Below are 24,237 nucleotides of genomic sequence, written 5' to 3'. Positions count from 1 at the left end.
CCATGCGCAGAAGAGAGACTCGCGAGAGACGGGACGAGCTGAGATCAGTTGAAGCTGAAAGCGACGCTGTTAACGATCGTGAATGAAGGACAAAAGTGTAATATTTCCTCCGGATGCCTTATATTTCCAGTCTGCAGGTGAGAGATGTTTCTCAGATTACAGAGTTTAACATTAATCAGCTCCAGAGTTTACATGTTTAAGACCAATGTCATGAAATGCGTTGTGTGTCCTGGTTTATTATGAGTGTAATAATATGTTGGCAGAGAGTTTTTCACAGACTCTGACTCTATTACACCAATAAAATGTGCTTAATGTGCCACTTTACAGAAGATCTCAGACATCAGCATAATGAATGAGGGGAAAACAGGGAACTTTAGGAGACAAAGAGGCTTTTCAGCAGCTCAGATAAACATGATGGTCCTGTTGTTTCTCAGACTTTGGACAGGAGTTCAACAAACATTGTTTTAGAGACAATTAATATCTAACTTGTATCAAAATACTCCATATTCCTGACAGAAAACGTGTTTAATTAATTTAAAGGGTGAGTTCACCCAAAAATGAAAGTTCTGTCATTAATTAATTACCCTCATGTCGTTCAACACCCGTAAAGAGTTGAGGCGACTGCAGTTGAATTTTCTTTTCTTTTTTTTCTTTTTTTATTGCTTATAAGTACAAACAAAAAGCCAATTGAACAGGTATAAGAATCTTAATACAATTTCAAAGTTCCAAATAGCAGCATAACAAAAAATGAATATAAACTAAATATACAAATAGTATTAACAAAAAGAGAAAAATAAATAAAATACATAAAATAAAATACAAGGGGCTTAATCGTCAAAAAATACATTCAAAAGATTAGATAATTTAAGGGCTTTTTTGTGACGCATGAGTTTTAAGGATTTGAAGAAGACCATTAAATCTTTCTGGAAAAGTATAAAAGTGGGGGGGTTATTCAAGAATCTACATTTATGAATGAAGTAGTTGGCCAAAATCACAATATTATTAATCAAAAATTCAACATCACAATTCTGAAAAAAAGACATATTTTACAGTCATAAAATCAAAGTCAGGTATTACATATTTTAAATTTAACCAAACATAGAGGTCATCCCAGAATTTTTTTGAGAATTTGCATAAATAAAACAAATGTTCCAATGACTCTATATCTGTTTCACAAAATGTGCACTTATTACAATCCAAGTTAAATCTGTGTCTGAGAAACTCATTGCAGGGATAAATATCATTAATAATTTTAAACTGAACTTCTTTAGCCTTCGGTAGAAGTGGAAAAGAAAGAAATCTTGTTCTAATTCGAACCACCTGATCTTTAGCAAAAGCAAAAACAAGCGGCCTCTTTTTTACTTTAGAAGGGAAAATCTGTGTGCTGTGTACTGAATGTTCTTAAAACCTTAATATTACAGCTGTGCTCTGTAAAATGAACACCAGAGATGGTTAGATTACCCAAACTTGGAATCACAGGTGAATAACACAAGGCACTTTTAATCAACTGAACCAAACCAACAGGAACAGCTTTCACCAAAGACATATATAACTTCTGAGAAGAAATTATATTGTATTTTTCACAGAAACATCATAACTAAGAAAATTTCCATTTCCATTCATAATATGTACAATGAACCAGACACCTTTTTCCATCCGGTCCTGAACAAACACAGACTTTCCCTTCATAAGGATATACCTATTATCCCACAAAGAACAACTGTGGTGAAAAATTGAGTTTGTAAATTAATTTCCAATATAATAATACCTGACTATGAAACGATGAAAGTTTACACTTTAGTTTTGATGGCTCAAAATCACACTTTAAAAGGAAATCAATGCCTCCAAATGAATCAAATATTTTAGAAGAAAAACTAAATCAAACAGAATGTCTGTTTCTAAGGAAAGCTTGAAGCCACTTTAACTTAAGAGTACCATTCATAACATCAAAATCAATCACGTTCAACCCTCCGTCACTGATCGGCTTCACTGCATCGGACTTTCTTATATAATGGTGCTTGTTTTTCCAAATAAATGTATACTGAATTTAATTTATGTCCCTTATCCATCTATCAGATATACTCAAAGAAAATTCTGGCTAAATCAACCTGGAAAGTGCTTCTGACTTCTGTATGAGAATTCTGCCAAATATAGATATATTTCTTGGTAACCACATATTTAAAATATTTTGACTTTTTTTCATATTATCAATCAAATTATTTTTTCTCTCTAATTTTTAGGGTCTTTAGTAATAATAATTCCTAAGTATTTTACCTCATTTTTTAATGGAATGTTGAACAATTGAGATTCTGTATGCTCGTGAAGTGCCATTAATTCACACTTTTTTTAAATTGAATTGTAGACCAGAAGCTTTTGAGAAATGAACCACCAGATTGATGGCAACTGGAATCTGCTCCACATCACTAAGAAACAGGGCTGTATCGTCTGCTAGTTGGGTTATAATTAGCTGATTTCCTAAAACATTCAAAGGCTTAATATCTTTACTGTTTTTCACATAAATTGCTAAGAGTTCAGCAATTAAAATAAATAAATATGGACTTGCAGGATCCCCTTGTCTAATACCTCTATTAATGTTAAATCTTTTAGAAGTCCCAAATGGTAACGATACAGAACTATTTATATCTTTGTACAACATCTCGATCAATTTAACAAATTTATGACCAAACCCAAAAAACTTCAATGCATGTCAAATAAATTTATGTTCTACAGTATCTAATGCCTTATAGAAATCAAGAAACAACACAAACCCATCATCCTTAATTAAATGTCCATAATCAATCAAGTCTAAGACAAGTCTAATATTGTTGTGTATTAATCTTCCTTTAATAAACCCAGATTGGGTTTCACTTATCACTTGACTCAATCTGAATTTTAATCTATTAGCGAATACAGATGTAAGAATTTTATAATCAACATTAAGTAAGGTAATCGGCCTCAGATTCTCAGCAATTCTTTTGTCTTTGTTTGACTTTGGAATGAGAATAATTAACCCCTGTTTCATAGTAGGAAGTAAAGAGTTAGATTCACAGAACTCCTTTAAAGCCTTAAATAACAAGTCATTTATATCCTCCCAGAAGAATTTGTAAAAATTAGTAGTCAAACCATCCTGTCCAGGAGATTTACCAAACTGCATTTTTTTAATAACAAAATCAAGTTCCTCTAACCTCAGGTCTTCATCACAGTGTTCTTTAAATTCAGTATCAATCTGTGGGATCAAATCTTTAATCTTTTCAAGAAATTCCTCACCGTTATTTTCAAAGTATGATGAAGAGTAAATATTACTATAAAATGAACAGATTTCATTAGATATTCATTTAGGATCTGTAATTAACTGTCTCCTCTTCTCTAACCGACAAAAATAAGCGGTGTTCTTCTCTCCATTTTCCATCCATTTTGCACGAGACCTTATAAAAGCTCCTTGTGCTTTCAATAAATACATGTTGTCTAATTTAGCTTGAAGAGAACGTAATTTTTCAACATCTTGAGTTGTTTCTTCTGTACTACAGGCATTGATTTCCTGAATTAACCTAACCTCCTTTTGTTTAAGTTTCCTGCTTTTTTGTTTACTAAACCGAATTGAAATTTCCCTTGTTTTAAATTTAAAATACTCCCATTAAATCCCATTATAGGTTAAAGAAAAGTCATCATTAATCTCACTAATTCAATGTCTTATTTGACTACAATAATCTTCATCTTTTAAAAGTTCTGCATTAAACTTCCAATAGTCTTTCCTAACAGTATGATTTGTTGCTGGTTTCAAAGTTAAGGAAATCAGGCAATGGTCTGTCAGCGGGGCAGCAGAAATGAAAACATTAGTAGCAAGCTCAGAATTCTCTTCAGTGATAAGCCAAAAGTCGATACGTGACTTAGAGGATCCATTAGGTCTGAACCAGGAATACTGATTCGCATTGGGATTCTTAACTCTCTAACTCTTAAATCTGTAAGGAAATGTGAGTGGCGCAACTCCTGAATAATACTATTGAAATGGTGGGTTGTATTACAAGAAGGAGATCTATCCAGCCACTCGTCAGTTGACAAATTAAAATCACCTCCAATTAGTATCAAATTTCGATTTTAGCTGCGTGACAACCTCTGTAATATGAGAAAATAAAATCTTGTTCTGCCCAGTTGTGCTATAACCATAAACATTAACTAAAATTACAAAAACACCTTCACAGTTAACCACAGCAGCAAGCCAATGTGCATGAGCATCAGACTGAAAAGTCACAACCTTCCCAGGGCAATTTTTCAGGCATATGGCGCCACCTGCTGATCGATTGGAGCCATGATCTCCCCACTGCATTTTCCAAAACGCAGCATCTTCTTCCGTCGAGTGAGTCTCTTGTAGAAAAACAACATGTGACTTCTGCCCCTTACAAAACAAAAATATACCTTTGCGTTTTACTTTCTCCTTTAGTCCCCTTGCATTTAATGAACAAAAAGAAAGACAAGACTTTAGTGAGAACATTCACCCACTGGAACAGTGAACGAACAAACAAAAAAAGTCACTGACTAGTCAGTTATAAGAACCGCCGAATTTATAGAGAGACTATATCTATTATATATATAGACTATTTATAAATGTTGTCCCTATATGTTATGCCAATTTTATGATTGGTTTATGTACTACAAACACTTGTGCATTAAGTCCCCATGGATTTTATGCTTTGTAAAAAAAAAAAATCACAGAATAAGGCAGAAAATATACAGTACCTATCAAAAGTTTGGAAACATCACAATTGTTAAATGTTTTTGAAAGAAGTCTTCTGCTCAACAAGGCTGCATTTATTTAATAAAAAATGCAGTAAAAAAGTAATGCAGTGAAATATTATCCCAATGTAAAGCAGCTGTGTGAATATTACATTTTATATAGTAATATATATATATAGAATATATAGTAAAAAAGAAAAAAATCTTTGTAATTTATTCCTGTGATCAAAGCTGAATGTATCATCATTACTCCAGTCTTCAGTGTCACATGATCTTTCAGAAATCATTCTAATATGATCATTTGATGCTCAAGAAACATTTATGATTATTATCAATGTTGAAAACAGTTGTGCTGCTTCATTTTTGTGGAAATCATGAAACTATTCCCACTATTTGTGGGAAGATAAAAAGAGAGAAATTAATACTTTTATTCATCAAACATGCATTAAATTGATCAAGTGGCATTTATAATATAACAAAATATTTATTCATGCTTTATTCAATGCAAATAAATGCTGTTCATTTAACTTTCTATTCATTAAAAAATCCTGAAAAATAAAATGCATCATGGTTTCCACAGCTGTTTTCAACAATGATTATAATCCTAAATGTTTCCTTTTCATCAAATGATCATATTAGAATGTTTTCAGAAGGATCATGTGATACTGAAGACTGATGTATGCTTAAATTTCAACTTTGATCACAGGAATAAATGACACTTTACTATATCATTACAAATTAAAACATCTGTGAATATATATGTGAATATATTTCGCAATATTAATGTTTTAACTGTATTTTTTATTAAATAAATGCAGCCTTGGCAAGCATAAGATACTAAACATTAAAAAGGCTGTCAGTTAGCACTGCATTATTCATATTCTTTATTGTCAATAAATATCTTGAGATGGCTGGAAAAACACAAGCCATATATTGTCGCAATCGTGTTTGTTGTCACGTTTCATCAGTCATAGCGATTATTTTTATTCAGCTGCTGCTACAGCGCTGAATGCCTTTGGAACGTGACAGGTTTTACTTCTACGAATCAGTTTTGTTTTTTCTGTGAGAGCGCGCCCTATGGCTTCGAGTATGAAGTGGAGTGTTGCACGAGAGTGTTAACATAGTGTTCAGATCGCCTAATTTTTGGATACGAATAAAATGACAGGTCATGTATAGATTATTTTGTGTCTTTGAATTTAAATCTAGATTTATTTACGTTGGCTTCTACGTAAACGAACTTGCCCGTGTAACAGACGTAGGCCAGTAAGAGCGGTGCGACTAGACGCCGGTTCGAATCCCGCACGGAGCGGGTCGACTAGGACCGGTGCGACCCGGTAAAAGGGTGGGGGACAAATGTACGTTTTATTAAAAATTAGGGGGACATGTCCCCCCGTCCCCCGCGTAATCTACGCCCATGGTACATCGTGACGTATTATTATGATTGTTCTTCCAACGGCTCACTATCCGCGCCCCTGGCACAAGCTCACCACGCCCTCAGAAAGGTTTTCCCCAATCACATGATGAGAACGGCTTCCCTCCAATATAAACTGTCATGTTACATGAAGTAGAAACATTATGAATGAAACTGACTTAACACTTGCTTTAACGTTGTAATGAAGAAACTGCGGTTAAATAATGCAGCTGTCAGTACACGTCAGGATTTTCTCGCGTATTATTGCCGCCCGTCTTGTGTACAGTTAAGTTTCATACATGAGACGCGCTTTCAAACCCTGACACGCAAGTGGTTGCTGCGGTAACGAACAACAGTACTGTAACGTGCTGGCGTATATAGTCTAACTTATTTGAGGAAATCCGTTTATAATAGGCTATTAGGTCTGAACTTATGGTCCTGCACTGCTTATTGATTCAGTTCATTTGAATGAAAATACATTGTATGAATATCAGATATCTGATCTATTTTTTTGTGGCATTCAGTGAACTGTGACAGATGACTGTTCATAGATTAGGTCAGTTCTCTTGCGCTGCTGCTTCGCTAGCATCGTCGGCATCGGGAGTTAACGCAGTTTGAGCCAGTGGCTCGCATTAATAAGGCTCCGGGTTTGTGTCTACAGACAATCCACCCTCCTCCATTTCAGGTGAAGGTAGGAGAATGACCGCTCTGCTGCAAAGCTACTGGCGTCACTCCAGTCATTCTCCATCTTTGCAACTCGCGAGTCAGACAGCTGTCAATCAATCTATCACTGCGGGTCTCAGGTGCACGCCCTCCGCTCAGCCCCGCCCTCGGTTCGTCCCCTCTGTGTTCGCCGGGCTCTGCCCACTTTTCCAGCATTTTTCAAAAATTGCCAGTGGGTGAAGTTAAGCTCTGAGCTGGGGTTTAGTTACCCTTTAAGATATTAAGAAATTAAGATATTTTTGTTGAAATCCGATGGCTCAGAAAGGCCTCCATTGACAGCAATGAAATTTACACTCTCAAGACCCATAAAAGGTACTAAAGACGTTGTTACAAAGTCTATCTCACTTCAGTGGTTATACAATAACTTTATGAAGCGTCGAGAATAGTTTTTGTGCGCAAACAAAAAATCTAAATAGCGACTTTATAAAATATACAGAAAAGTCATATTCTCGCGCATGCGTTGTGGTGCTTCATGAGTTCACGTCTGAGGCCAAGAATGAAGTTGAATAAAGTCGCTATTTTGATTTTTGTTTGCGCACAAAAACTATTCACGTCGCTTCATAAAGTTATTGTAGAACCACTGTAGTGAGATGGACTTTGTAACGACGTCTTTAGTGCCTTTTATGGGTCTTGAGAGTTCAAGTTACAGTGCATTGAGCCAATGGAGGCCTTTCTGAGCTATCGGATTTCAACAAAAATATCTTAATTTGTGTTCCGAAGATGAACAAAGGTCTTACGGGTGTCGAATGACATGAGGGTAAGTAATTAATGACAGAATTGTATTTTTTGGGTGAACTAACCCTTTAACTGTAAGTGTAATTAAAGTAATCCAGTAAAAATTCAGTAACTTCTCTTTGATTTTTCCAGATCTGGTCCTGTGGGCGTCAGTATCTCACAGTGATCACAGTTCACATCTGCAGTGAAGTCCCTCCCACCAGTGAAGCCACTCCCACCAGTGAAGCCACTCCCACCAGTGAAGCCCCTCCCACAACAATTCACCAATAAATACTGGGAATATTCCCATCATCCTACAAGAGAAGGACAAACTCCAGGTGTAGCAGCTGAAATCTGTGTGACTGTTAAAGATGGAGTTTATTAAAGAGGAGATTGAAGACATGAGTTATCCAGAACCATCCAGAATAAAACATGAAGAGACTGAGGAACAAATAGGTTGGTGTCCATTCTTCATTCTTCATTATTGACTGCTTTAGTAGCTTTGAAATAATAAGCAATATGTAGATGATAAATGATAGAGAAATGCATCTAAATTACATTTACATTTATGCATTTAGCAGACGCTTTTATCCAAAGCGACTTACAACTTGGGGGTACAATAAGCGATTGGTCGTGAAGAGTCGAGTGAGCGCAACAAGTGCCTGAAATACTTAGTCCGTGTACATTTCTCAGTGTAGTACAGGCTAGAGTAGGGAGGGAAAGAGGAGGAAAAGAGGAAAGGAAAGGTTTTTTTTTTTTTTTTTTTTTAAGAGGTTAAGTGCTCACGGAAGAGATGAGTTTTTAGTTGACTTTTGAATGTTGTCAATGAATCAACATTTCGGATGGCGGTGGGCAGATCGTTCCACCAGCTGGGAACGTTGAATGAAAATGTTCTGGAAAGGGATTTTTTGCCTCTCTGTGAAGGTACCACAAGCCTTCGCTCCTTAGCTGAACGAAGGCTTCTGGTGGGGGTGTGGAGTCGTAGAATCGAGTCAAAGTATGCAGGAGCTGAGTGCGTGGTGGCTCTGTAGGCGAGCGTCAGCACCTTAAACTTGATGCGAGCAGCGAGTGGTAGCCAGTGCAGTGAGATGAAGAGGGGTGTGACGTGGGTCCTTTTGGGCTCGTTGAAGACCAGACGTGCCGCTGCATTCTGGATCATTCGAAGTGTTTGGATCGCACAAGAGGGGAGTCCAGCCAGAAGCGCATTGCAGTAGTCAAGTCTAGAAATAACCAGGGCCTGGACAAGAAGCTGTGTTGCGTGTTCTGTTAGGAACGGTCTGATCTTCCTGATGTTGTAGAGCGCAAACCTGCACGAGCGAGCTGTCTTAGCAATGTGTTCTCTGAAGGACAACTGGTCATCAAATGTAACTCCAAGATTTCTGAGTGATTTTGAAGGGGAGATCAGGGATGTACCTAGCTGGATGGTGAAGTCATGTTGCATAGTGGGACTGGCGGGACAGATGAGGAACTCAGTCTTTGCCAGGTTGAGCTGTAGGTGATTTTTACTCATCCATGCAGAGATGTCAGCCAGACAGCTGGAGATTCGTGCAGCTACTGTGGGGTCATCTGGTTGGAATGAAAGGTAGAGCTGAGTGTCATCCCCATAGCAGTGATATGAGAAGCCATGTGTCTGTATGATGGGACCTAATGAAGTAGTGTAAATGGAGAAAAGGAGACGTCCAAGCACTGAGCCCTGAGGAACCCCCGTGGTCAGTTGATGGGCTTGGGATTCCTCTCCTCTCCAGGCAACCTTGAAGGACCTACCTGTGAGATAAGATTCAAACCAAAGGAGCGGAGTCCCTGTGATGCCCAGTGATGAGAGGGTGGACAGAAGAATCTGATGATTTACCGTGTCAAAGGCAGCAGATAGATCAAGGAGGACGAGGACTGATGATTTGGACTCAGCTTTAGCTATCCGCAGGGCTTCGGTGACCGACAGTAATACAGTCTCTGTGGAGTGGCCCCTTTTGAAACCGGATTGGTTAGTGTCCAGCTGATTATTCTGTGAGAGGAAGGATGAAACCTGGTTGAAAACAACTCGTTCAAGAGTTTTTGCTATGAATGGCAGGAGAGAGACAGGTCTGTAGTTATCTATGAGTGATGCGTTTAAAGTGGGTTTCTTAAGCAGTGGAGTTACCCGAGCCTGCTTGAAAGTGGTAGGGAAAGTGCCAGTGCAGAGCGATGTGTTGATGATGTGTGTGAGTGCAGGAAGGAGAGTAGGAGAGATGGCTTGAAGGAGGTGTGAGGGAATGGGATCGAGAGGACAGGTGGTAGGATGGCTGGAGAGGAGAAGTTTAGATACTTCGGCCTCAGTGAGTGTGGAAAATGAGGAGAGAGTATGTTCGGTCGTGGAAGTGGCAGATCTAAAATCCACAGTGTGTGTGGGTGAGAACTGATTGCTAATAGTTGTTGTTTTGTTTGTGAAGAATTGTGCAAAGTCGTCTGGAGATAGGGAGGTGGTGGGAGGTGGTGGAGGAGGACAGAGCAGAGAGTTGAATGTTCTGAATAGTGTGCGTGAGTTTGAAGTGCTGCTGATTTTGTTTTGGAAATAAGAAGATTTAGCTGCGTGTACTTCATTCGAGAAGGATGAGAGCAAAGACTGATACTTAGCTAGATCAGATGGGTGATTTGATTTATGCCATTTCCTCTCTGCTGCCCTGAGTATCGTCCGGTGTTCACGAATAACATCAGATAACCAAGGGTTAGAGGGAGTAGCTCGTGCTGGCCTAAAAGAAAGAGGGCAGATATTGTCTAGACATGAAGTTAAAGTGGAGCATAGAGTGTCAGTTGCAGTGTTAACATCCATAGAAGAGAATTGTGTGGATGAGGGAAGGGAGGAAGAGACAGCAGAGGAAAGATGAGAAGGAGAGAGTGAGCGTAGGTTTCGTCTGAAAGTAACTGGTGGAGGAACTGGTGGTGTGCGAGTAGTAAGTTGAAGATTAAATGTGATGAAAAAGTGATCCGAGATGTGTAGAGGTTTGACCAAGATATTGTCTGTAGAGCAGTTGCGTGTGTAAATGAGGTCCAGTTGGTTACCAGATTTGTGGGTATGTGAAGTGATGAGGCGTTTGAGGTCGAATGAAGCTAGGAGGGTGTGGAAATCTGAGGCATAGGATTTGTCCAGGTGAATGTTGAAGTCGCCGAGTACTATGAGTGGGCAGCCATCCTCTGGAAATGAGGACAGCAGAACATCTAGCTCATCAACAAAGGTGGTCAGTGGACCTGGGGGGCGGTAAATGACTACAATATGTATTTTAGTGGGAGTTGTAAGCGTTATAGCATGATATTCAAATGTGTTGTTTTTGCAAAGAGCTGTGTGAGATGAGTATTTCCAATTGTTAGAAATGAGAAGACCCGTGCCCCCACCCCTCCCAGTCTGGCGAGGGGTGTGGGAGAAAGAGAAGTTATTAGAGAGAGCAGCAGGTGTTGCTGAGTCTTCTGGACGGATCCAGGTCTCAGTCAAGGCCAGGATTTTGAGAGTGGATTGAGTGGCAAAGGCAGGAATGAAGTCAGCTTTATTGACAGCTGACTGACAATTCCATAGCCCCACAGAAAAAGAAAGAGACGGAGGGGCATTAGAGGAGGAGGGAACAGGAAGTAGATTAGCGGTGTTACGGTGTCGTCTACGTCTACGTCTACGTGTAATAGTGGGTCCTGGTTGCGAGATAACGGGGATGGAGTGGACGCACATGGTTAGAGAGAGGAAAGGAAGATGAAGAGGAAAAGAAAAAAAAAGAAAAAAGATGAAGGGAGAAGAAGGAGATAACTCGGTGCCTTATCGGAGTCCCTGCCTCGGAGGAGTCGCGCAGAGGAAGAGTCGAATACAGATGTCTTTGCCCGCGTCGGTCTTCACACGCGGAGGCTGAAACGCGGGCTGAACGCTTCCGCTGACGCTTCTGCGCCAGCTATGGAACGCTCGTTAAATAGAACCTATTCGTTGCTGAGTGAGATTGGCTGGCTCTGATAATTGCAGTTCAACGCGCAGATGATAGGCCGTGAATGTCTTTAAATCAAAACCAATTTATGCCTGGATCTAGGCAACTTAAGTGCAAAGCTCTCTCGGTAATAACAACGTCAGATTATCTTATTCAAATGCAATTTTGCAATTGGCTATGGCAGTAATACAAGGCTAAAAATCACACAGAACAAAATAAAATATTAGTAGGAGAATCAAGCTATTTGAGTCGTGCAACAGGACTAAAGAATATGTTCAAAACTTACATGCGCGCTTAGCCGACCTGCTTCAAAAGCCGTTCGCTTTCCCGAATGGCAAGACACCTGGCTACTGTATATATACACTATTTCGTTCGCTCAGCTGGCTCTGATAATTGCAGTTCAACGTGCAGATGTTAGGCCGTGAATGTCTTTAAATCAAAAACAATTTATGCCTGGATCTAGGCAACTTAAGTGCAAAGCTCTCTCATATTAGTGCAAGTGCAAAGCTCTCTCAAATTATCATATTATTATCATTATAGTCGGAACTAAAGTTTACAGGACTGAGTTCTCTGTAATCCTCTCAAGCAGAGCACTTCTTCATTCAGATTGGTTGCCGCCGAAACGCATCATAGCTAATTACCATAAAGTGTACCTGATTTCAACTCTCCTCGACGCCCAAATCTTCCAAACCGCGCTGCTCTCGCCAGAGCTCACCGCCAGCTCCCATTAAAAATGAATGACTTCCGGCCACTTTGACGCTCTCGCCGTCAGCGATGTGATGGCAGTTACTTAAGTCCCTCTTTTTCTTCCAGCTGAGGGAGAATGTACTGATGACTTTCTTGCAGATAGATGTCATGCGTTCAACAGGGGTCTTTGGCACTATTTTCTAAATAAAGAAAAAAAGGATCAAATGTGTTTTTAATTTTTCAAGTGTTTATATTTTTCAATTGTAATATTTTATTGAAACCAGACAGTGAGCCGGCGAGAGCGTCAAACTTTGCTCTGGCCGCCCTGCCATCGACGCTGTAGAAAGATTCGTGGACACGCTGCCGCTCTGACGTAGATCGAATGCTTGGTCATTTTTAAAACTGCATTTAAAGGGGCTGCAAAGCAAAATCATGTTGATCGGCGTTTGTGCAGACTGACCACAGGTAGGGTATAATTGTATAATATAACCTCATGAAATCATTTAAATGTGAAAGTGAAAAAGCGGATCGCTGGAAAGATCTTAAAGGGGTCATAGAATGGTACATGGACTTTTACAAGTTGATTATACGGAAATGTGTGTTGGCAGTGCCTGTACACAACCATCCTATAATGATAAAAATACATCCAGTGTTTTTTTTTAATCTCCTTATATATTTTCCCCTGTGTCAAATCGAGCCGTCTGATCGTGTGACGTTACACGGTGTACGCCCCTCCTAAGATTGTTGATTGACAGCAGCGTTTCAACACAGACCCGCCCTGAGCGAGCTGTCATCAGTCCGCCATTGTTGATACGCTGGAGCAGAATGGCGTCTAAGCGATTGTGGTGTTGTGTTGTTGGGTGTAATAACGAACACAGCAGTCATTTTGATGTTCCTAAATCCGAACCGCTGAAGACCCAGTTGCTGCTGAGTTTTGTTTTAGAAGGGAATATTCTCCCCGATCAACGTCAATGTTTGCGCGAATCATTTCTCAGCAGACTGCTTTATAAACGAGCGTCAGTATAAAGCAGGTTTTGCTAATAAGCTGCTCTTGAAAAAAGGATTGTGTTCCTGCTGCACCTTCAGAAGATGTGAGTGTAACGTTTTATTAACCTTTATATTAATCTTTGCAAATCGCTTGCACGCTTCACGATGAATGAGGCTAAAGTTTACAGGGTAAGTTACATTACGGCATGCTTTCTGTGTATGACGCTCTCAATATAATTCATAATCCCACGTTTATAATGAACAACGCGTTATGTTTGTTATTACACAAACTGTGTACTCGGGTGATAAAGTTAACGTGGTAACACTACACTAAGCTTACTTTTGTACATGGTTTATAACGGTGTCTGTTACTGATTAAGAAGTAATGTAAAAAAAAAAATCTTAAAACATAACATCAATCTGTCAATGAACTAACACATCAGTAAACACATAGCAACTACACTACTCTGCCAGTACAAAGATAGATCAAAGTGACATGACGTTAACCAACCATTCAGAAACGTCCTGTTCGAACTTCGATGGGTTCGTCATCTGTTCCTGGTCCGACTCCGGTTCAAAATGATAAGGTTGCTCAGATGTGTCCTCAGAGACTCCCGTTGCCATTATTTCTCGAAAATATACCCTCAAATGTTGTCAAGGCAACACTCCACGTGTGTTGTGTCGGGTCGAACCGAACGCCCCACAGAGCAGAGGGGGCGGGGTGAGCAAAGCTCATTATCATTTAAAGTCACATACACTGAAATGACTTGCTGAAAACTGAGCTGGTTTTGACCAGGTAAATTGAGTGTTTTCTTACAATACTAATGAGAATTTTTAATTAAAGTATATTACAAACTTTTCATTTAGACACTAAAGAATCATATTAACTTGTACAAAAATGTCATTCTATGACCCCTTTAACAATTATAGTTACATATTTGCTAACCATTAAAGCCATTTGTGTGGTGTATAAATAATGTTGCGCGTCTTCTTATCTAACCCGCCGCACCAGCAGTGATCAACCTCTCCTCCATTTTTTGCTTGGGAACTAATGTGGTCGGAACCAAAGTTTACAGCACAGCGTTCTCTAGAATCATCTCAAGGGGAGCACTACTACATTCCCATTGGTTGCCACCGAACCGCGTCATAGCTTAACCATAAATTTGACCTGATTTCAACTCTGCTCGACGCCGCAAATCGTCCAAGATGCGCCGCGCCGCTCTCGCCGTAGCTCACCGCCAGCTCCCATTGAAAATGAATGACTTCCGGCTACTTTGATGCTCTCGCCAGCGGCGGTATGAACGCACAGTTAGTTTGCAACACTTAAGTGCCACATTAGTCGGTCTTAGACTTTGCTGAAGGTTGCTTTTAACTTCTTTATAAAAGTCTCCTACTCTTAGACAAGTCCTACTTTTTACTAAGATTTTTTTTACACTTAAGTTAAAGCTTAAGAATATTCTTAAGATCATTTCTGAAAAGTTTTATAAATACAGGCCCAGATTTCTTTCTTTCTGCTGAGTGTTTTTCATTTTCACATTTATCCTCCTTGACCTGTTTCTAACAGATTAATATGTTTATTTTAGACCAGATGGAAGTGACGGAGCAACTACACAAACTAAATGATGTAAAGAAACTCTGTGACTTCAAAACTCAAGAAACAAAAGCCAAAAAGCTGCACACCTGCTCTCAGTGTGGAAAGAGTTTCACACATAAAGGACACCTTAACATACACATGAGAGTTCACACTGGAGAGAAACCGTATACATGCACTCAGTGTGGAAAGAGTTTCACACATAAAGGACACCTTAACACACATTTGAGAGTTCACACTGGAGAGAAACCATATACATGCACTCAGTGTGGAAAGAGTTTCAGACAAAAACAAGACCTTGACACACACATGAGAATTCACACTGGAGAGAAACCGTATACATGCACTCAGTGTGAAAAGAGTTTTACTCGATCATCAGATCTCAGTGTTCATCTGCTCCGTCACTCTGGAGAAAAACCATTTAACTGTGATCACTGTGATAAAGATTTTATTTCATCATCAGATCTAAAACAACACCTGATAGTTCATTCAGATGAGAAGCCTCATGTGTGTTCTCTCTGTGGAAAGAGTTTTTCACGGCTATACGGTTTTAAAGATCACCAGAAAACACACACAGGTGTGAGAGATCATGTGTGTTGTGACTGTGGGATGAGCTTTAGTAGAGCTGGTCATCTGAAACGGCACCAAAGAATTCACACTGGAGAAAAACCTTTCAAGTGCTCATACTGTGACAAGAGATTCACTCAGTCTGAAAACCTGAAATCACATGAGCGAGTTCATACTGGAGAGAAGCCGTACCACTGTACTCAGTGTGAGAAGAGTTTCAGAGATCCAACAGGTTTAAAAAATCATCTGCGCATTCACACTGGAGAAAGGCCATTTAACTGTGATCAGTGTGGTAAAGGTTTTAATTCATCATCAAATCTACAAACACACATGCAATTTCATTCAGAAGAGAGACCTCATGTGTGTTCTCTCTGTGGAAAGAGTTTTTCACGACTGAACAGTTTTAAACAGCACCAGAAAACACATGATGGAGTGAGAGATCATGTGTGTTGTGACTGTGGGAAGAGCTTTACTAGAGCTGGTCATCTGAAACTGCACCAAAGAATTCACACTGGAGAAAAACCTTACAAGTGCTCATACTGTGACAAGAGATTCACTCAGTCTGGATCCCTGAAAGATCATGAGCGAGTTCATACTGGAGAGAAGCCGTACCACTGCACTCAGTGTGAGAAGAGTTTCAGACAGTTATCAAGCCTTCAAACTCATATTAAAAAATATTGTAAGTGAGCAACATTTGTTTTCATGTCAAATAGTAAAAACTGTGAGTTAAAATATGGAGTTTCTTCCACTTCACAAGTCAACAACTCTTAGTGTAAATAAAGCCGTTGTGTTTTTATTTTCTGTCAGGATGGATTGTGTGCTAAATAGTTCTTTCTAGAATTGGATATATTCATGTCATTTCCTTATTTACTTGACGTCTGTTTGTAATGCAATTATGAGAAATAAAACGGAAACATCTTGTCTTGATTGACCTGTTTAATGAACAGAGAATGACTTGTAGTTTTAATCACATTGAGTTTTTATCATTCTATCTTAATACTGTGATAATGTTTGAGATGTACAGTATTATGAAAATGTATAATTAATGAAAATATGAAAAGTTATGAAAACTGTTAAGAAAAGTTGCAAAAAGTAACAAAAAGAGTAATTGCTGAAAAACGGAAAAGAATGTATCAAAACATAAAACTAGATCAGAAGCCAAAAACACATCAGTGTGAATTTTTTTTTATATTTCTTCGAAGGACGTTCGAAGTTTTGGTGCTTTATGTAACGCTATGTAGTGTACATGATAAAACCCGTTCAACATTTGTGTTAGCTACTGTATACAGGCCACCTGGGCATAATACAGACTTTATCAAAGAATTTGCTGATTTTCTATCAGAGTTAGTACTGGCCGTAGATAAAGTACTAATTGTTGGTGATTTTAATATCCATGTAGACAACGGAAAAGACGTATTGGGATTAGCATTTAAAGACACACTAAACTCTATTGGAGTTAGGCAACACGTGTCAGGAGCCACTCATCGCCATAATCATACTTTAGACCTAATATTGTCACATGGAATAAATGTTGATACCGTTGAAATTCTGCAGCAGAGCGATGACATCTCAGATCATTACTTAGTATCATGTATACTTAATTTAGCTAAGGTTGCAAAGCCGCCCCCTCGCTTTAAAAATGGCAGGACAATCACTGCCGCTACTAAAGATTGCTTTTTAAATAATCTCCCTCATCAGTATCATCTGCTCAGCATCCCAGATAGTATAGAAGAACTCGATGTTGCAACAGAAACTATTGACTCTCTCTTTTCCAGTACTTTAGACACAGTTGCTCCTCTGCGCTTAAAGAAGATTAAAGAAAATAGTCCAACGCCGTGGTACAACGAGCACACCCGGGCCCTTAAAACAGCAGCCAGAAAAATGGAGCGCAGCTGGAAGAAAACAAAATTAGAGGTATTTCGTAATTCGTGGAAAGAGCACATGATCACATACAGAAAAGCTGTAAAAACTGCTAGATCTGCTTATTTCTCAACTCTCTTGGAAGAAAACAAACACAACCCAAGGTATTTATTCGATACAGTGGCTAAATTAACCAAAAATAAAGCTTCAACTTCTGATGATTTTAAACAGCAAAGCAGTAATGACTTTATGAACTTCTTCACATGTAAGATTGATAATATTAGGAAATTTTTTTTAACCATGCAGCCGTCTAATACAGCATCACATCAGACAGAGCATTGTAGTGTCACTGAGGAAAAATTACACTCATTCACTGCTATAGGAGAAGAAGAATTGGCTAAACTCGTTAAATCATCAAAATCGACAACATGTATGCTCGACCCTATACCAACTAGGCTATTAAAAGAGATGCTACCAGAGGTCATAGATCCTCTTCTTAATATCATTAATTCATCTTTGTCATTAGGATATGTACCGAAAACTTTTAAGTTGGCTATTATTAAACCACTTATTAAAAAACCGCAACTTGATCCTACAGATTTATGCAATTATAGACCAATCTCAAATCTACCCTTTCTGTCAAAAATACTTGAAAAGGCAGTGTCTTCACAATTATGTTCCTTTTTAGAAAGAAATGGTATCTGTGAGGATTTCCAGTCAGGATTTAGACCGTATCATAGCACTGAGACTGCTCTCGTCAGAGTTACAAATGATTTGCTCTTATCATCCGATCGTGGCTGTATCTCTCTATTAGTGTTACTCGATCTTAGCGCTGCATTTGATACTATCGACCACAACATTCTTTTGAATAGACTCGAAAATTATGTAGGTATTAGTGGAATTGCATTATCATGGTTTAAATCATACCTATGCGACCGTTATCAGTTTGTAGTAGTAAATGAAGATATGTCACACCGATCGCAAGTTCAGTATGGAGTACCACAAGGCTCAGTGCTAGGACCGCTACTCTTCACCCTGTACATGCTACCACTGGGAGATATCATTAGGAAGCATGGCGTTAGTTTTCATTGTTATGCTGACGATACTCAGCTCTATATTTCTTCACGCCCTGAAGAAACTTACCAATTCACAAGATTAACGGAATGCATAGCTGATATAAAACATTGGATGACTGGTAATTTCCTGCAACTCAATTCAGAAAAAAATTAATTTTTAATTATTGGACAAAAAAGCTCCACAAGTAGTAACCTAGAATACTGTCTAACACTTGATGGCTGTTCTGTCAAGTCCTCGTCGTCAGTGAGGAACCTGGGTGTGCTCTTTGATACCAATCTTTCGTTTGAAAGCCACGTTTCTAGCATCTGTAAAACTGCTTTCTACCATCTTAAAAATATATCTAAATTACGGCACATGCTCTCAATGCAAAATGCTGAACAGTTAGTTCATGCGTTCATGACCTCAAGGTTAGATTATTGTAATGCTCTACTGGGTGGTTGCCCTGCTCGCTTAATAAATAAACTAGAACCAGGAAGTATGACCATATTAGCCCAGTTCTGTCAACACTGCACTGGCTGCCTATTAAACATCGCATAAATTTTAAAATCTTACTTATTACTTACAAAGCACTAAATGGTTTAGCTCCCCAATACTTGAGCGAGCTCTTAACATATTATACTCCATCACGTCTACTGCGGTCTCAAAATTCTGGCCAGTTGATCATACCGAGAATATCCAAATCAATTGCAGGCGGTCGATCGTTTTCCTATTTAGCACCTAAACTCTGGAACAGTCTTCCTAACATTTTTCTGTCTGTCTAATTTATTTAAAAAAATAAAAAAATAAAAAAATCCTGTGTGTTCTGTGTTAGATTAACTGAGACTTGTTACAGCACTTGCATACTGTAGCCTCTGACTGTTGTAGTTGCTTCTATTGCTCTCATTTGTAAGTCGCTTTGGATAAAAGCGTCTGCTAAATGACTAAATGTAAAATGTATGTAAAATATATATATATATATATATATATATATATATATATATATATATATATATATATATATATATATATATATAAATATTGCTGCTACAGCATTTATGGTAATGACGCTGAATAAGTAGGAATAAGAAGGAATTCATGATTAAATTACTTACTTTTTCAGACATCAAATATCACTGTTCTTCCATGGCTGACATGTGCTCCCCTGCTAGTCTTCATTTTGCATGGTTACAGTATAAACAAGTCTTACCCTCAAAAATATCCTTGTTGTAATCATAGACTTAATCATAGTCGTGGTAATGACAGTATTGTTGTGGACAATACTAAATTGTTAAAAATATTCACAAATTGCACCGATATGAACCCGAATTATACATCAAGTGCCTTTTTTAATGAACTGATAACATTTTATTACATTTTCAGAGCAGATAAGTTTTAAAGTCTGGGTTGGGGACAAGGCCTGAGTAGCCAAATATTAGTGATGAAAACATTTTTAAAAATGGAAATCATACTGATTTTAGTGTATAACATTTTTTGGTGGTGCAATAAATATTATTTGAAATAACTAAACTATTTATTTTGTAAGGATCGGTTTTGCTGCTAAGATAAAATCTTAGATCCACAACCCAGTAATAGAACAATAAAAGTCACTAATCTTGAGGAAAAGATCTCACAGAAACTGTGACAACACCCTGACAAACATTTCTCCCCCCTCCCCATTTTGCCCTCTCCTTGCCCTGTTTTCAAGTCACCAAATGCAGACATACCAGTGATGATGTATCTTGTAAATCTATTGTTTTATCCCTTTCATGTTTGATGTCTTTTTAAAGGTCTCGGTGCAAATGGTAAAATGGTCTCAGTTTCACTGCAGTCACTAGTAGTATTAGAAAGATTGAAAACTAATGAGAATTCAGTTCTCCTTTTGAGGAGTCTCTTCAAAGATATCTGATCCACTCCCCCAAAACCAGGTGGTTGTGTTGCAAATATTTACAACCCTTTTGTTCTAGTTGGAGTATTTAAGGGAGGGTAACCTAACTCTCAGTGGGAAAAAATCCCACAATAAATCACAACTAATCTTAAAATCAGCTGATAAACTCTAAACGTAGCACACTTCATGGAATCACATAAAATTGGAGTCAGATAAAATTATTAATGGAGTCAGATTTAAAATGAGATATCAATAAATTAAGAGAACTTCACCAAAATGCTGAAAAGGCTTACACGCAGAATTCCTTTTGACCAAGCCATTAGCATCCGGTTTTTGGGCTAAATGGATGGAAGTTTACAATTTTATAATATAGTCTTTTTAACATGAATGTATAACCTGGGGACATAAAAGTTCCCCTAATTGAAGAATCACCCATGTACAGTCTAAAAGGTTCCCTTTCGAGGGAACTCGCACTGCATCGGGACGACGCTTTGGGGATGCTCCCTTAGCATCAGCGAATCTGAAACCAGAATGCCAACTAGGCCAATCCGATTGGCGTGCGTGATGACGTCATCGTGACGGCATACCCGGAAGTATAAAAGGGTTGCTGGAGCGTAATGGCGGTAGTTATTGCTCTTCAGCAAGCGCTATCTGTAAACTGTCTGTCTATTTACTGTTGTTTGTCAGTGAAAGTGTGTGAAAAGTATGGAAAGTGTGAGAGAGTTCAAACAGTGTGTGCATCCGTGTCCCAGGTTCATGTCGGGCTCGGATACACACCTGCTTTGTGTGCACTGCCTGGGCGTCCAGCATGCCCAAGCGGCTCTCGAGGGAGCCGCTTGTGAGCACGGCGAAAAACTGACGCTCAGGGTGCTTCGCTCTCGGCTGGCTGCGTTTGATGAGGCCGGCCAGCCTCGTGAGCCTCGTGGTTCTGGACCCGCAGTCGCTGAGGCGGCTCGGCGTCGCAGATCATGGGGCTCACAGCGGGATTTGTCAGAGGGTTTCGGGACTGCTGCGGCACTTTCCCGATCCTCCTCTGACAGTTCCGAGGATCTTCCTCCCCGTGTGGAAGCCCGCGCTGCGGCTTCTTCCCCCGGGGTGGGAGGTCCAATGCTTGTTCTCTCCGGTTCCGAGGAGCCGGAGGAAATAGGCACCGAGGCGGGGGATGAAGCAGGAATTGTTTCATCGCTTCATCCACCCGCCCAAGAGGAGCTGGTCGAGGTGTTGACCCGGGCAGTGGCCAAATTAAATATAAGTTGGCCACAAGAGGCTCCGGAAATCCAGCCACCCAGCAGGCTGGATGACCGGTTCCTCTCACACCGGGTTCAAACACCTCGCCGGGGCCTGCCTTTTTTCCCGGATCTACACACCGAGGTGTGTAGATCATGGAAACGGCCCTATTCCTCGCGTGTTTGCAATCCCCCAGTATTGGACTATTCCAATGTTCTGGGGGCACGCGGGGCGGGCTATGGGGCGATGCCTCGGGTGGAGGAAGCTCTCGCGAGCTATCTTTCACCCGACTCTGCATCGTCCCTCAAGGCTCCGGTTTTGCCCACCAAACCCTGTCGGGACACCTCATCTTTGGTGGGCAAAGCATATATGGCGGCTGGTCGGGCTGGTGGTTCCCTGCACACATTATCAATTCTGCAGGCCTACCAGGCCGACCTCCTTAAAGAGTTGGACGAGGGAGATGGTCCCTCTCCGGAGGACATTCTGGAACTAAGGAAGGCTGCAGATTTGTCTCTCCGCGTCACCAAGGAGACGGCCCGCGCTATCGGCCGCTCCATGGCTTCAATGGTGACAGTGGAGAGACATCTCTGGCTGAATCTGTCGGGGATAAAGGAGAAGGATAGAGCTTTTCTCCTGGACTCCCCGATCTCGCCTTCTGGTCTGTTTGGAGACGCGGTTAACACCGTCGTTTCCAGACACCAGGAGGCGAAGAAACAGTCGGCAGCCTTCCACCAGTATCTCCCTCGCCGCTCTAAACCTGGGAAGGCTGGCCCTAGCGGGCAGCCTCAGCCGTCATCCAGCTCCTCGCACCGGAAGGTGCAAAAGGAGAGCGTCGCTTCTAGAGCCCCTCCCCCGGGAGCCTGGCAACAGAGGCGGCGCTCTCAGCAGCAGCCTTCAGCTCCTAAAGGCGATCTTCGGAACGTCCTTCAGGCGCGGAAGGCTGCTGGGAAGAAGTCCTAGCCACGGCTGGGCTTCTAAGAGCGGTCCCCCCCGCGGAGAAACAACCGCGCTCTGGGGAAATCGGTGTGGTAATCCCGCCGTCTATGACGCTTCGGGCCACATCGATTTCCCACGAACGCATGCTGCACCAGCCGCCTCTGGAAAGACCTGCGGCTGGTCAGCTCGCGCGTCCGCACACGGAGAACCGTTCCCAACTACTTCCTGCCGGTCAGCCGCTTCAGGAGGTTGGGAACGGGAACCGTGTAACACCCGACGCCAGCCTCGAATATTTCTACGTGGGTCCTGCGTACTGTAGAAAAGGGGTACAAACTGCAGTTCGGTTTTCCTCCTCCACAATTCAGGGGGTTATACTGGACAGCAGTGATACCCGAGCAGGTTCGGGTAATGGAACTAGAAGTAAAAACTCTTCTAGCGAAGGAAGCCACAGAGCGTGTTCCTCCGCTGGAAAGAGAGTCCGGGTTCTACAGCCGGTGCTTTATAGTTCCCAAAAAGGATGGAGGGTTGCGTCCGATTATAGATCTGAGGGTTTTGAATCTGTCTCTGAGGAGCTTCAGGTTCAAAATGCTCACTATTCCCATGATCGTGAGTCAGATCCAGTCCGAGGACTGGTTCGTCACGATAGATCTAAAGGACGCATATTTCCATGTCTCCATCCTTCCATGTCACAGGAAGTACCTGAGGTTCGCTTTCGGGGGCGAAGCGTACCAATATCGAGTGCTTCCCTTTGGCCTAGCCCTCTCCCCACGCACGTTCACGAAGTGCATGGATGCAGCTCTGGCTCCAATGAGACTTCAGGGCATCCGTGTGCTGAATTATATCGACGACTGGCTCATACTGGCCCAGTCGTACGAGGTGGCGGTTCGGCATCGAGATGTCGTTCTGAACCACATGAAATGCTTGGGGCTGAGACTCAACACGAAAAAGAGCGTGTTGACGCCGTCCCAGAGGACTACGTTCCTCGGGGTCGTGTGGGACTCGACAACGATGCGGGCACGATTGTCTCCCGCGCGAGTCGAGACCATACAGGCGATGGTCTCAGGAATAAGGCTAGGCCACAACATCACTGTGAAGCACTTTCAGAGAGTGCTGGGTCACATGGCAGCAGCGTCCAACATAATACCTTTTGGCCTGCTGTACATGAGACCCATCCAGTGGTGGTTGAAAACCAAGGGGTTTTCCCCCAGAGGGAATCCTTTCCGTATGATCAGGGTAACGCGCAAATGCTCTCGTTCCCTAGCCATATGGAAGAAACCTTGGTTTCTGTCCCGAGGGCCAGTGTTGGGAGCGTCTTGTTGCCGGAAATCCGTTTCAACAGACGCCTCCCTCACTGGCTGGGGCGCGGTCATGGACGGCCGCTTTGCGAGGGGCCCATGGGAGAGCCGTCATTCCTCCTGGCACATAAATTGCCTGGAGATGATGGCGGTATACAAAGCTCTCAGGAGCTTTCTCCCGCACCTCCGAGGCCAGCACGTCCTGGTACGGACAGACAATACGTCTGTCGTAGCGTACATCAACCGCCAGGGGGGACTGAGGTCGCGCTTTCTGTACAAGACAGCACGCCTAGTCCTCCTGTGGACCCAGGGGAAACTGTTGTCCATCAGGGCAATGTATGTCCCGGGGGTCCAAAATCTGGGAGCAGACATCCTGTCGAGGCAGGGGCTGAGGCCCGGGGAGTGGCGACTCCACCCAGAGGTGGTGGAGGCCATATGCAAGAGGTTCGGCCCAGTGGAAGTGGATCTGTTTGCGTCTCGAGAGACGTCCCACTGTCCACTGTGGTTTTCCCTCACGCATCCAGCTCCGCTGGGGCTGGATGCCATGGTGCAGACGTGGCCGAGGCTGCGTCTGTACGCATTTCCCCCGATTGCTCTGCTCCCGGGAGTCCTGGAAAGGGTCCGTCGACAGG

The 24,237-nt window shown here is 41.3% G+C and overlaps 1 protein-coding gene across 1 annotated transcript; it reads left to right on the top strand.

Annotated features, from left to right (window-relative positions):
- Positions 1–6: 6 nt before the first annotated feature.
- Positions 7–16,288, top strand: LOC307119354 (uncharacterized protein). The gene is made up of 3 exons (XM_079805579.1): positions 7–137; positions 7,733–8,035; positions 14,772–16,288. Exons 2-3 carry the CDS (start codon positions 7,951–7,953, stop codon positions 16,031–16,033), a joined length of 1,347 nt encoding a protein of 448 aa, XP_079661705.1. The 5' UTR covers positions 7–137; positions 7,733–7,950; the 3' UTR covers positions 16,034–16,288.
- The last annotated feature ends 7,949 nt before the right edge of the window (positions 16,289–24,237 follow it).

Source organism: Gobio gobio (genome assembly GCF_949357685.1).
Source record: "Gobio gobio genome assembly, chromosome: 23".
In the NCBI taxonomy this organism is placed as follows: domain Eukaryota; kingdom Metazoa; phylum Chordata; class Actinopteri; order Cypriniformes; family Gobionidae; genus Gobio; species Gobio gobio.
Note: the sequence above shows the minus strand (reverse complement) of the source record. Positions and strands in the feature narration are given on the sequence as shown.